The 14747-nt window shown below is 39.8% G+C and overlaps 1 protein-coding gene across 1 annotated transcript in view; it reads left to right on the top strand.

Moving 5' to 3' along the window:
* rtn4rl1a (reticulon 4 receptor-like 1a) overlaps window positions 1-11984 on the top strand; it is a 118283-nt gene extending 106299 nt beyond the window's left edge. The window contains exons 2-3 of the mRNA XM_085470463.1: window positions 6031-6485; window positions 8293-11984. Of these exons, the coding sequence (XP_085326589.1) occupies window positions 6031-6485; window positions 8293-9192 (1355 nt within the window). The 3' untranslated portion in view covers window positions 9193-11984. The remainder of the gene's footprint in view (window positions 1-6030; window positions 6486-8292) is intronic.
* Window positions 11985-14747: the final 2763 nt, after the last annotated feature.

Below are 14747 nucleotides of genomic sequence, written 5' to 3'. Positions count from 1 at the left end.
TTTAAGTTTGGGAACAATGCTATATGGCTATATAGTGATCACAGAAGAAGAGAAGTTTTGCTTGTGCTGTGATTCATTAGTTGTATAGATACTTGACTGACAGTGACTGACAAGAAAAACTGCTAGTAAGTTAGTTATGATTCTCAATATGAAAATTTATAAAACATAAACATAAAACTGTTAAATGACATTGAGGTCTACCTGATGTTGCACGAGACCAGAGACCATCTCAAACTGAAACAAATTGAAACATTTCCCTTTTATTCTGCAGTGAGAAAATCCAAACTCTTGGATTGCACTGAATGGCTGTGCTGCGCTTTAAGGCAACTTGTGTCGGGGCCACCGCTGTGATAAAGATCTCTACTGCTGTTTTGTTGCTTTTTGTCAGATTCTCTTTCTCCGTGTGTCTTCCTCTGCTCTGCGCTCCCCTCTCGTGTGTTGAACGTGGTCAGCCTCGATGCAGAGCAGCAAAACAGCAATAAAAATTTTCACACTGAGCTGGAATAAAATAAACAATAAAATAACATAAACATACATAAAATAACATGAATGAAATACTCTAAAAATGTTTTCCTTTCATTCTTACTTTCCTTCCTTCTCGGAGAGAGCCAACAGTCACATGCACGAACCAGCACATACAGGTGGACTCACTACCTGGGGTTGGGGTGGGGGGTGCTACTTTAATTTCTGCTAAAGGTTGCCACGCATCTAATGATGCGTGGTTTGAAAAGTTAAGCATGTTTAACTTTTCAAACCACGCATAATAATTTTCTTTCAATTCTTAATAAATTATGTATTTTTATTTCCAGATAAATAGTAAAAACATGGACAAATCCACAAATAATTAAGTAGTTATTGCTTAACCATCCATATTTATTAATATTCATTATATCATACAATTTTAAAGTACACAGCATTGATTTGTTGTTGTTATGAGAGAAGACAGAAGATGGGCTGCTGTGATAACGGAGGCTGTGTGCCAACATTTTTTTTTTGACAAAAAGGTCAGACTTGTCCAACAGAGCAGACAGTGCTCTCAGTATATCCTTCAGAAGAAATGTCACATACTTCTGCAAGCAAAAGTTTGTGAAGCCTTGGAGTTTCAGGTTTTTATAAAAGTGAACTAATGTGATCTCTATCTAAAAAACAAGCTGATTAAACTTAAAGGAAACAAGCTGCTGTGCTTTCCATGCCTTTTTTTGTGAACACACTAAGCAATCGATCACAGTTAAGGCAGGAAAAAAATAAATGAACCACTGTGTTCCTGGGGAGATGAGATTGGATGTGTGGGTTGTAGAGATTTCCTTCCCTATAAATAAAGGCATAAAAAGTCTTGACCGGCATAGTCTGCACTTTCTTGGTTGGTGGGAAACGCAACTTTTTACTTAGTGTGTGCAATAAAGACATTAAAAGTGTGCGTGTCTGTATACAATTGGTTTAACCAGATTGTGTGAAATATCTGAATACTTTTATAAGTAATCAATCCAGAAATCCAGGATTTTGTCATGTGCAATCTCAAATTTGCTTAACATAAAAGATTAAAACACAAAAATACCATAAGTAAGACTAAAATACTTTTTGCATGGAACACTGAAATAATTACACTGTTAGACCGCAAGTACCCTGTAATTACGTGTAATTTCATGTAACAAGTACACTACAAGTACCCTGTATTTGGATGCAATTTGCGGGCAACAAGTCAGGTTTTTGCAGGAAACAATGAAACAAGTACACTGTAAGTATACTTTCTGGGGTGCGTGTAGTGTTATGGAGTGACTAAGGTGCAAGTATCCTGTACTTACGTGCAATTTGCAGGCAGCACGTGTGGTTTTTGCAAGAAACAATGAATCAAGTATACTGTACACCCTTAAGTACACTTAAAATTTACCATGAAATAACCCCTTAAAATTACTTAATTAAATTCTATGTTAGTATTTCATTGTTTCCTGTACAAAGCAGGGTTCGGCGATTGGACGGCTATATCGACTATCCCCTATCGGCGATCGTTTTACAAGGCCGATTCATTTATTTATTTGCCCATGAGTAAGTTTGCTAATAACGATGGAGCTAATAGATGCAGGCAATCGGAAAAAAATAATTTTTTACATATCACCCAACCCTAGTACAAAACTTGTTACATGAAATTACATGTAATTACAGGGTACTTGCGGTCTAACAGTGAAATTATTTTGATTGTTTCCTGCAAAAACCTGACTAGTTGCCCGCAGAATGCATGTAAGTACAGGGTGTTTGCCCCTCATTCGCAGGTCATGTTATAAAGTGTTACCAAAAACAGGGCAAAAAAAACTTCACAAATAGATAAAATACAGCCATAAAATAGCCACATTAGCCATCTGTTAGCATTAACATACTGTAGCATCGCAGTTGGACTATAAAGTTGTGGCAGAGTGGAACCCAGACACTACTCCATACCTGTGCAAAAAAGCAAGGGAGCAATATCTGACCTGAGTAGAGAGTCCAGTGTGGAGAATTTATCCGAACAAATAACGAGTGAAACCCGGAGCAGAGCAGCAGAATGATATGAGTTTCAGACCATAAGACAAGAGCTGAAGATGTAAAGAGCTGCAGACTGAGCTGGAAACGTATGAATGGTAAATGACAGAGAGACGCTGCAAGATAACCTTTAACTTTTCTAGTTTTACAGAATTGTATTAAAATGTGTTTCTTATTTAGCTGTTGCCAGCTGTGAGGTCAGTTTTAAAATGCAGGTAGTGGCTGGTTCAATCTTTTAGATTGTGTTGTTTGTTGTAGTCTTTGTTTATTAGCGTATTTGTAGGTTCCGCGTAATTTACCTTTAAGATATGAACTGAAATTATCTAAATAATTTGTTAAATTAATAAAACCTCTAAACTTAATCCTAAATACTTTTGTTAACTATAATGTATATTAATGAAAATGAGTTAAAAATCAACAGGGTAGCTTGTAGCACATAGCCACCCCTCCCTGAGCCTGGTTCTGCTGGAGGTTTCTTCCTGTTAAAAGGAATATTTTCCTTTCCACTGTCGCCAAAGCTTTTACTCAAAGGGATTCATGTGATTTTGGGGGTTTTCTCTGTTTTCTTTGTTTTATTATAGGGTCTTTACCTTAAAACATTAAGGGCTTCGAGGCAACTGCTGTTTGCATCTGATGACCTCAGAGCATTCACTGGGTTACAGACAGTGAGCAAGTAAGAGATGTAATTAGGAAGTAAAAACCACTGAGAGCTTTACGAACTATTACAAGGAATTTAGATATACTGACAAACACACATTATGTTACAGCAGGACAGAATGCTGCAGTCCCGCTTAGAGTAATACAGAATCGTGCAGTGTGTGGATAAAACTCTGCTATCCTCTGCTTACATTTTAGAACATGTTGTTCTTTACAGAGCAGCGATGTCCTGGTCAGGATGACATCTGTCCATCACATCTGTCCATATCACTCACACATGCCAGTTAATAGCTATTAGATCACTGAGTACTGAACCTGAAACTTTTTTCAAAATAAGACAATAAAAATTGGCACGAATCAATGAGTGACACTCTAGATGGCTTTTACTTTGAAAAGACAGGAATTCTAATTTCCCTGTCATTGGGTTGTATTTAGGGGGTTTAGGTGGAAGCATGACTTGTGTGGTTTAAATGTAGCTTCAGAGGTAGTGTCGGTGGTTGGTGATTCATTCCCTGGTTGCTCCAATCTGCATCCCAAATTTTCCTGGGCAAGATACTAACCCTAAATTGCCTTTTGATGCATTCATTGGAGAGTGAATGTGTGTGACTGATAGAAAGCACCTAAGTATAAAAACAAATGGGATAAGTGAATGGGTGAATGTGGCATACTGCATAAATTGCTTTGAGTGCTCAGGTAGAGTAAAAAGGTGCTTTATAAGAAACAGGACAGGACCTCATTAATCTCTAAACCCTGGTCATGGGCCTGCTAACACAAAAACATGTTTCTATTTTGGCGTGATTGTCTTTGTGTTATTTTCTTTCTATTCCATTCTTAATTTGCTCCCCCTCTATATTGTTAAATATTGTTCATTGGTTTTTTATTGTTTTTATTGTCACATATACAAAAACTTAACAAGATGCACGAGACAAGGAAACACAAACAGGCCTAAATTTGGAAAAAGAAGAGATGAGGCAGAAACACAGGGAAGATGATTATTACAATTTGTACAACTAATACTAGAAATAATATACAAGTTATGAACCGAAATGTAATAAATAACAAAACAAAGAGAGCACAGTATTGCAAACCATCAGTTAGAAAGACATGGAGTAAAAACAGATTTCAAAAACTCAGAACCGCAAGAAATTAAACTCACTATAGCAGGTATACCGTCACCTCGACGTTGATGTGTTGTCTTTGTGTTGCATACAAATGACGTCACCGTACTTTTGGCCACGTTGTTATAACAACCACATGCAAATTAGATGATACTCAATTGTAATCGGAAAAAAACAAAACCGAGTAGATTGAGCCCTTTCCTGTCTGAGGTTTCTTCTTGTTAAAAAAAGTGTGCTTACTTCCCATTGTCACCACATGCTTTCTATTAAGGGGTCATGTGACTGTTGGAGTTTCTTTCTAATATTATAGGAACCATTCATTTAACTACTTAATCTATTTATTCTTTATTTTTCTTTCTTTCTTTCTTTCTTTATTGGTTTAATTTCAATACCCGTCTTAGCTCTCCCTTCTAATCATACAATCTGAGACTTAAGCTGGTGCAAAAGCACAAGTTATGCACACACACACATTTCATTTCAAATAAAAGGAATCTTACTTGCTTATGTCATCTTTGTCTGTATTGTATATGACTTGTCTAAATCAAATTTAAATGAATAATAATTATAATATTGTAGGGTCTTCAATCTGAAGTGCCTTAAACAGACTGTGGTTCTAAAGTTATGCTATATAAATAAAATTGACAATGAAAGGCAGACATATACACCGACACACCAAAAGTTACACACAGGTCATCGTTCTCTTCATTTAGCAGTTATTCCCGAGATCTGCACCCTCATCTCTTTCTGCTTGACTTCATTTTTGTCTCCCCAGCCTTACAAACACATCAAACACTAGAATGATCCAGAGCAGGGGAAAAAGTCAAATAAATGTGAGTGAGATGAAGGGAATCTGAAAACAAAAAGTAATATCCACTTCACAGCCACACTGCAGATGATTCCCCTATTCATCCTCCACCTCCTCCCTCTCCCAATATCCTCCTTTCTTGGTTTCCTTTATTGTGGGAACGTATTACAGGTGTGGTGTGTGTTCACTTGTAAGCAGCAGAAACATCGATTTTGTGTCGCCTTTAGAAGATAACCAAAGGATATAACACTGCATGATGGGATGCTGTGTGTGTGTGTGTGTGTGTGTGTGTGTGTGTGTGTGTGTGTGTGTGTGTGTGCGCCATATTGTCAAGATTAGTGGAAGGAAGAGAAAAATATATATGTATTTACCTCACTGACAGCAATACTAGCGCATGATAAAAAAACACCACACGCTCTCCCCTCTTAACAGAATGCTTGCACACCTGAGCAGTATTTTTCCATGTTTTGCACATTGTATACAGAGCCTTTCTGAGGCTTTGGTAGAAAATGATCCCATGACTTTAAAATTGGGGGTTTGAACTAGTTTATTGTGTTTATTGTGAAGGTAGCAGTGGGTGTAGAAAAGGTTTGAGAGCAAACAGTTGAAAAATATGTAGGAAGAATGAGCTCACACAACCATACACAAGTGTGTGTGTGTGTGTGTGTGTGTGTGTGTGTGTGTGTGTGTGTGTGTGTGTGTGTGTGTGTGTGTGTGTGCGAGACAGAGAGAGATTTGTGTCAGCGTTGTAATTCGTCTGCACTGAACCATGCCTATTGTTGCCCTTGTAAACTGAGAGCAATGAGTGTTTCATTCAAGATGCGTCTGATAACAGAATCTCTGCCGTATGAATTAAATTAATAAAGCTTCTCTCTCTCTCTCTTTCCATCCTTCTCTTTTTTTCATCCCCATCCTCTTCTCCTCCTCCCCTCTCAGGTTACGGTGGGGTGGAGCTACTGTTGGTGTTGTGGGGCCTGGATCTCTCTTCACCCTGCCCTCGCCACTGTATCTGCTACACTTCACCTAGCACTGTCTCCTGCCAGGCCCACAACTTCCATGCTGTGCCTGAGGGCATCCCCGCTCAGAGCGAGCGCGTTTTCTTGCAAAACAACAAGATCCAACGGCTACTTCGAGGGCATTTCTCGCCCACTACCACTATGCTGTGGCTTTACTCCAACAACATCTCCTATATACAACCATCCACCTTCCATGGCTTTGACCGCCTAGAGGAGCTTGATCTTGGGGACAACCGGCACCTGAAGGCCATTGCCTCGGACACCTTCCTGGGCCTTGGTCGGCTACATGCCCTTCATCTATACCACTGTGGCCTGATCACCCTCCCTCCCGGGATCTTTTCAGGCTTACATAATCTCCAGTATCTCTATCTACAGGTACACGGATAACAGCTGCCTTTTATCTCTATTGTGTACTGCATCTGCCACCACAATCGCATTATGGTGTAATCTGTCAATCAAGTTGGTTCAGCACTTACGCCCCATGAATTGGTCCCTGATCAAATAACTGAGTGTAATGAAAATACCACGAGCTTTCCTGAAACAACAATACTCCTATAGTACAACTTCTGTGGCTAACCCCTGCAAGAGAACTATGTAATCCGAATCCATGCCTGAATATATGATTTCATTAATTACACAGTATGTTTATGAAGACAGAAGGATGATCTATTTATATCACGATGGAAAAATTGCTAAGATTGGCAGTGAATGATAGTGGTGCATTTACTGCAAAGTATCTTTGAGCAAGATGTTGAACCCTCAGTGGCCCGCGATGCAGAGTGTGAGTATGTGAACAGTAAAGGTTAAAAGTGGTTTGGATAGAAAAATAAAAGAGGACTTCAGTGTCGTGTGGATGATTGAATGAAGCTTGTAGTAAGAAAGTTCTTTGAGTGCTTGAATTGAGTACAAAAGCGCTATGTAAGTGCCAGCCCATTTATCAAATATCTTTGGGTCTGTTAAGTGCAAATGTCAGATGTCTAGTAGTTTTGACTTGCTTGCTAGATGTTGTCAGTGAGCTATAGCAGTCTAACAGGTTTAGACATGAAAGAAACAGTTTTTTACCTATTAGTGTTCAAATAAAGAGTCTGTTTAGATTTTTACACTGCTCTGGAGAAAACTTATATACTATATTGGGCCAAATAAAAGTGGAATTCATAACATTATATGAAGGGGTTAGAAAATTCTGTTTTCAAATCATATTTTCGAAAGGACAGTTTATTGGCACTAAAAGTGTTCCTACAACACGCTTTACTTTCACAAAGGGAATAAATTCATGATAAAAGCCTCATCAGATCATGAGCTGCATTCTCAATGTTAACAGAGAGAAAATCATTGTTACTATGGGCAATTTTTTTGAAGCTGAAATTACACAGCTGACTGTGTGACAGCTGACTGTGTGTGTTTTTCTCCTTAATGGATATGTTTTATTTGATTTATGTTTTTGTTATATTGAGAGTTAACAGCTCATAGCCTTTTTTCTTACTTTCTTACAGTACTTACTGTTTGTAGCTTTTAAGCGCAATTTGAATTATGGCTAATTGGGTATTTATTCAGTTATTATTTTAATAAATGAAAAAGTTTTTCTTTTCTTTTTTCACTGAACTGAAAATGTACAGAACCATGAGTGAGTTCAAAACTGTCCAAAGGTTCATTATGAGTAAATGATGTTTTCATTGTTTCAAACCTACTTAGTAACTGAGGCAACAGCTACAGACTGACAAGTTTGGAAGCACTTTTACGTCAAATGTTTGTTTGTTTGTTTGTTTTTTCAAAGAAACCCCAAAGGGAAAAAAATAGAGAGAAATCAGTTGGTAGAATGAGAGTAGATTACCCCTTATTATTTATTTGATATAGTAATCTCCAAACTTAGTCAAAACTCAAAACATAGTTTTTAATTCAAAGGGTCCACTTTTGAGCTCTTTAATCCACTTTATTTAGCCAGTTCAGTTAGTTTATGCATGTGTTCTCTATAACACACACACACACACACACACCAAACACACATGTATAGTTTATTTAAGGATTAACATATTATCTGTATCTTGTATGATTCTAAAACAAACAGAAAAATGCAAATGCAATGGATTACTCATACTCAGGTAATAAAAACTATGCTTGATGTCTTGCAACCCATTTTAAGCTTCTCTTTTTATCTTTCCTTTTTATTCCTACATCCTGGCAGGATAACCAGTTAGAATTCCTAGAGGATGATTTGTTCATCGACCTTCTGAACCTCAGTCATCTCTTCCTACATGGCAATCGTCTATGGAGTCTTCGCCAGAACACTTTTCGAGGTCTAGGAGTCTTAGACCGGCTCCTTCTCCACCAGAATCGAATCCAGTGGGTTGATCGTCAGGCCTTCCATGACCTTCGGCGTCTCACTACTTTGTACCTGTTTAATAACTCCCTCACTGAGCTGTCTGGAGCCACCCTGACTCTTCTACCAGCCCTGGAGTACCTGCGACTCAACGACAACCCCTGGGAGTGTGACTGCAAGGCCCTGTCGCTTTGGGATTGGCTGCGGAGGTTCAGAGGCTCCACCTCCTCTCTGATGTGTGTTTCGCCGCCTGAGCTGACAGGGAGGGACCTGAAAACGCTCAAGAAAGAGGAGCTGCCCAGTTGCATATCAGGCGAGAGTCATGCGCATGGCGCCCCAGGCAGAGAGATTGAGCACGGGGAGTCTTTAAACCACCTGAATCGTCACAGAAACCATCACAACCACCATCAGCGGCCATACTTGCCCCACGGGGACCAGTACAGCTTGCCTTCACCCTCACCCCTACCACGGCCACCTAAAGGAGGCCGCCGAAACTGTACTCGCCGTGGCCGCAAGGCAAAAGGGGGGCTCAATGAGGTGCAGGTACTTCAGGAGGGGGGTGAAAAAGACTACACTCCAGATGGTGATAAATATGACCTGTCTGCCACAACAAGGAGGAAGAACAAGTGCATCCCCAGAACTTCCGTTGGCCCACCAATTGGGGTCCAGAGAGCTAATAACAAAGCAGGGTCACATCATGCAGGTTTAGTTTCGTGTTTGTCATCAGCTCTGCTGCTGTCACTCTACTTTGTGATCCTACGTTGAGACAGGAAACGGACACTGTTGTGCTGGTGATGCAACCATATGATTCATTCTCCTGAACCACCTTGTTCTGGCTCTTTAAATGAGGCATGTGCACATAAATGTGTGTGTAAATGACTGTGTACAAAGGACATCACTGAAAATCCCTGTGGTATTAATGCAGGGGTCATTCTGAGTCATAATCAATACATGTTAGTCAGGGAAAACTATTTTGCCCACTTGCTTTGATGATGTCACCAAGGGAAACAACAGGAAAACTTTTGTGTCTCTGGCATCAACTGCTTCACTGAATTTATGTACAGCCACATAAAATAACAAGCCAATAATTCAGCAACAGGAACACACAGTAAGTAACAAAACAGTTCATGGCTCGGTCTCTGCGTTTAGCCCCCGTGACACGATAGCGCTCTCAACCGCAACCTCCATCTGTCAGTCAAGCCGAGAGGAAGACATACTCATTTGTAGCTGTCACCGTACTCACTCAGCAACACCTTAAGATCAAGAAAGAAAATACCGCTGACACAAGTGGCAGGAAAATGAGTCATTGTGAAACGTTTTAGCAGTTATAGCTATAACCATTATATACCTGCAAATAAAGTGGTTTTCTTTCACGTATCAGGACAAGTTTAATGTGAATCTGTATGCTTAACTTTTAACTTTTTAGTCTAAATTCTGAAAGTACCACAGAAATTGTCACTCAACTATTCGCCATTCAGGTCTTCAAACTGTTGAAAACTATAATCTGTCTGTGCCCTCACATCGAAACTTCAAAAAGCCATTCAGAACTAACCAATCGTTCGAGGAGCCAGCTGGTCACAGTCAGTGTAAATGAATGGGAACGAGTGACTGAAAAAGATTACGATTTTTTTGTATTAATGTTTGTATGTATATGTGTGTGTATGTGTGTGTGTGTGTCCTCTAAAAAATTTAATTAAAAAACGCTAAAGCCATGCGGGTAGAATGAAGTTAGAAAGCAAGAGTGCCTATCGAGAGCCAGTTTCCAATATGGGCAAAACTTTGGAATTTCATTCAGCCTTTGACCTCTGTGGCTACAAAACAGAGGCTCAGCTTATGCAGGTCAAGGAAAAGCTGAGGCCTGAGCCAGACTCACAATTCCAAGAAACAGATATGCACTTTCCTCTTTCATACCACAGAGGCTATAAATACATCTTCTAAAGAGAGATGATCCAATCCAAATATTCTTCGGGAGCTTTCAATCAGATGATGATCACCACAAGTCACGACATCTTCTGCCAAGATCCAATCGTTCATCAAAAGGAGAGCAGAGAAGTAGCTCAAAATCTGTGATGATCACCGGACGACTGACAAACTCCTGGTTTTCTCTCTTTGTTTAGTGTGCTCCGAAACAGACATCGATGTGCAAGCCCTGACTGGAGACTTGGATTTTAATGCTGCTACGTTTGAGGAGAGAGAATCCCATTGGCCTTTTGTTGGCTCGGGACTACTCTTCAAGAAATTAAAAAAAGCACAGAAAGAACTGTGTGACATGGCGCCCTTTGAGCGGTTCAAGCACACACCCTCTAACCCTCCCAAAATAGCCCAATCTATCACCTTCACAGCCTTCCTGTCCCACTATAAACACCCCATGAGTCCAAGGTTTTTGAATCACAAACAGAGCACCACAGATAATGCCGAGACTTTGACTCAGTCACTCAGCCAAAGTGCTCAATGACAAAACCTGTACAGATACTCATGGGCCACCCGGGTACCTTGGCAAGCCAGTAATGCTAAAGATCTCTTTGTTTCTTTTACAATTACAAAGTTATAAATCTTATTTTGAAAAAGAAAAATACCCTTTTATGCAAAAGATGAACTATAAGCTTAAAAAAAAACCAAGCTAAATAATTGGCACGCTAACAAAAAGCACAAAGAATAATGAGTTTAGTTTTGCTGGCATCCTTAAAATACCTGGTTTTGATGGGAATTCATGAGCAGGGCCCGCATTTGTACCCTGCTTGGGTGTGTTTCCCACTGAGCCCCGCCTTTTCATGTCTCTCTATCTAGATGTCGGGAAGCCTGTCACTTGAGTCATTCTCCTGACATGTAGGATTTAGAAATCCCTACTGGTGAACTTGTTTGTGCTGCTGTTAACCCAGAGGTGATGTAAATTGTGTCTGTTTATTCCTGTGAGGATGACGTTTATATATATATTAAAAAAAAAGAGAAAAAAAAGTGGATAAACTGATTCTCTGATGTGTCTCAGTAGTTCCCTCAAAAAAAAGAGAGAGACTAAAAACAGGGAGCTTGAGGCTGGAACTTTTATTATTATTTTTTAAATATGATTTTTATCATTATATCATTTTCCCTTTCAGTCTTTTTTTTTTTTTTGCTTTCCTGTTTTGTTTTCGCTGACTCACTGAAGATAAATGGTACACTGCACTGCTCCACCCCCAACCCCTCCCCTTACCGCTCCTCCAGCTTTCCTATTCATCCCCTTTTCTCCCTCCCCTCCCCTTCTCCTCACCCCTCCAAAACTTGCATCCTTTCTCTCTCCTTGTCTGTCTGTCTATTCTCTTTTCCTTCTCCTCCTTCTCTGCTCCTTTCCTTGCCACTCCCAACACACACACACACACACACACACACACACACACACACACACACACACACACACACACACACACACACACACACAGCTCTATCTCTAAACTCTTTTCCTTTACTCTCTTCCTTTGTGCAACCCAAATGTTTTGTATGTGGTTATCAAACAATGCCAGACTCAAAAGCTGTTTATAAATAACATTAAACAGAAAGTGTCCTCAAATGGCTGAGGTGGTCTTGTGTTTGTTTGCCTCCCTTTTGTCAGCACATATGCGCATCTGTCTGTGTGTGGCTAATAGACATACGTCTAAAATGAGCCCTGGGGCTGAATGATAAGCGAGTGAAAGGAGAGGAAAATGGTTAAAAAGTTTTTTTTTAAAAAGAAAAAAAAAGCTAATGAATAAGTATGCACATCATCTACTGCTCGGAGAGAAACACTCACATTTAGCCAGGATATATTTTGGCCTGCTTCGTGTCCTAGTTTCACTCACTACGCTGCAGCCTCATATTAAATATGTATCAGAGTGAGTCTAAGCACATGCGCGCGCACAAACTGTCAAATACACTCACCTGTCGAGCTCTATTAGCTGCGAGGGTGCCAGTGAGTTGTCTTGCGTCGGGTCAAGGCGAGGTCGTCTAGAGCGTTGGCATGTGCTGTGCCTGCTTTAAATGTGTTCGTGTTCATGCTCATGTGTGTGTCCGCATGTGAATTGTTGTATTGATGCAGACGTGCGTGTTTGTGCACTAAATATGCATGCTCACCGCTGTACCTTGTATGCACACTGGCTCAGATCTAGCCTGACAGCCGGCTAGGGCAGAGAGAGGTGTGCCTCTGAGAGACAACATCACTGCTCTGTTTGTAAAACAAAGCTGACAATTGGGAGAGAGAGAGAGTGAATTAGACACTAGGATTTAAGGCAGAAGGCAGGAGGCTCCGGTCCATTCGCACCAGAACCTCTCGCCACAAGAACAGTTTCTTCCCCTCTGCTGTTGGACACATGAACAATAACCACATGACTGTCCCCGCCACTAACACATGACCCTACGCTGTGTCACTGCATCATTTCATGTCTGGCACTGATCACCACCTGCACTCATGTATATATCTTTCTACGTAGCACTCATAATTCTTATTCTCATGTATATATGTTTGGCACTGATCACCACCTGCACTCATGTATATATCTTTCTACGTAGCACTCATAATTCTTATTCTCATGTATATCTCATGCACATATCTTTCTTTCTACATAGCACTTTAATTCTTATTGTCTGCACTGAAGCACCGCAGCAATTTCCTAATGTTGTAAACCTCAACATCTGGCAATAAACCCATTCTGATTCTGATTCTGATTCAGAAGGGTGGATGTCCATGAAGTAGTTATCAGCGCCAGACAGACCAGCGGCCAGGGGATAGGAAGTCAGCATAACACAGGTGGCTCCAGCATCAGCGGCTGCTGGTGTACAGTCGGTCGCTGTGTGCGTCCCAAATTAAGCCTGGGTTGCAGCTTACATGTGTTCATTCATGTAGAGGCACTATGCAAACCACTAGAAGCCAGCATTTAAATTAAGCAGAAAGGTTCTGCATCAGTGAGTTCGGGGAGATTTATGAAATATGAATCTGTTTCTAAAATTGAAGTCACATGGTTCAAAGGGTATTAATTATAAAGATAGTTGAAGTAAAAGGTTTATGAGCACAATAAAGAATGGCCAGTGAAACTGCAGGAGGTGAGATGTATGGAAGATGCGAAGGAAAGAAGACTGAATACTAATTTCAGATGATGAAAAAAGACATTAGACTAAGATAAGGTGAGAAAATATAAAGTGCGTTTTTTCTAATGATGTAAATTTAAAAAAGTTACCCCCCACAACTCACACCTGATTACCACAAAGCCTATTGAATTAAGAAATCCTTCAACAAATCGTCCAAACGATCTAAAATAACTCAAGAACAGCTGAGAAACAACATCATTAGTCTAGAAAGGGTTACAAAGCCTTGAGTGAACCCAGCCTGGTGAACCACAGTGAGAGTAATTATCCACAAATGGAGAAAACTTGGGACAGTGGTGAACCTTCCCAGGAGAGGCCGGTCAACCAAAACTATTCCAGAAGAGCATCAGTTGAGGTCAGAGTTCATGATTCAACAGTAAGAGAATGAGCAGAAATGAGGAAAAATGGCATCCATGGGAGAGGGGCATTTTCACATTAGATAAAAAATTTCTTGATGACTGGCACTCGGATTATTCAGCAAAGGAATGATGGGAAACACCAGCAAGTCTACCTCTGAATACCTCAAAAAAGAAATTCACCTGAGATGTTTTGGCTCGACCTTAAACAGGCCATTCATACGTGAAAATCCTCCACTGTGGCTGAATCAAAACAATTCTGCAAAGAACAGTGAGCCAAAATTCCTCCACGGTGATGTGAAAGACTCCTCCCCAGTCAATGCAAATGCTGGTATTGTAGTTCTTACTGCCAGTTATTAGATTTAGGAAGGAAATCACTTTTTCACACAGGTCCAGGCAGGTTCAGATTACGTCTTTTTCTCCGTTGAATGACTGAAATAATTGAATGAATTAAAAACTGCATTTTGTATTTATTCAGCTTATCTTTGACTAATATTAAAATTTGTTTGATGATCTGAAATATGTCATGGTGAAATATATGCAAAATAATTTCTCAGCACTACATAACAGACAAGAACATGATGAATTAATAAAAATGACCAAGTTGGCAAATGTCAGAGTTAGGAATCTCTGAACAAACAGGAAATTTTGGGTAGAAATTAGAGATTTTAATAAGTACATATGGAAAAATAAAACAAGAAAGGTAAAAGTGAGGAAGAGAAGCGTGATAAATAATAGGATCCTTCCTATTATTTATCACGCTTCAAGTGTAGGAAGAGTTTGGAGAAGAGAGAGAAGAAAAAAAGCAATCAACAGACGTAACAGATGCCGTTAAAGTCAATCAGAGGAATGGAAGGAGGAAATTAAAGAAGA

Source organism: Copadichromis virginalis, linkage group LG10 (assembly GCF_057382275.1).
Source record: "Copadichromis virginalis isolate Kocher_CV1m ecotype Utaka linkage group LG10, C_Virginalis_male_GT1.1, whole genome shotgun sequence".
In the NCBI taxonomy this organism is placed as follows: domain Eukaryota; kingdom Metazoa; phylum Chordata; class Actinopteri; order Cichliformes; family Cichlidae; genus Copadichromis; species Copadichromis virginalis.
The sequence above is the reverse complement of the archived record's forward strand: the minus strand, read 5'-3'. Positions and strand labels throughout refer to the sequence as shown.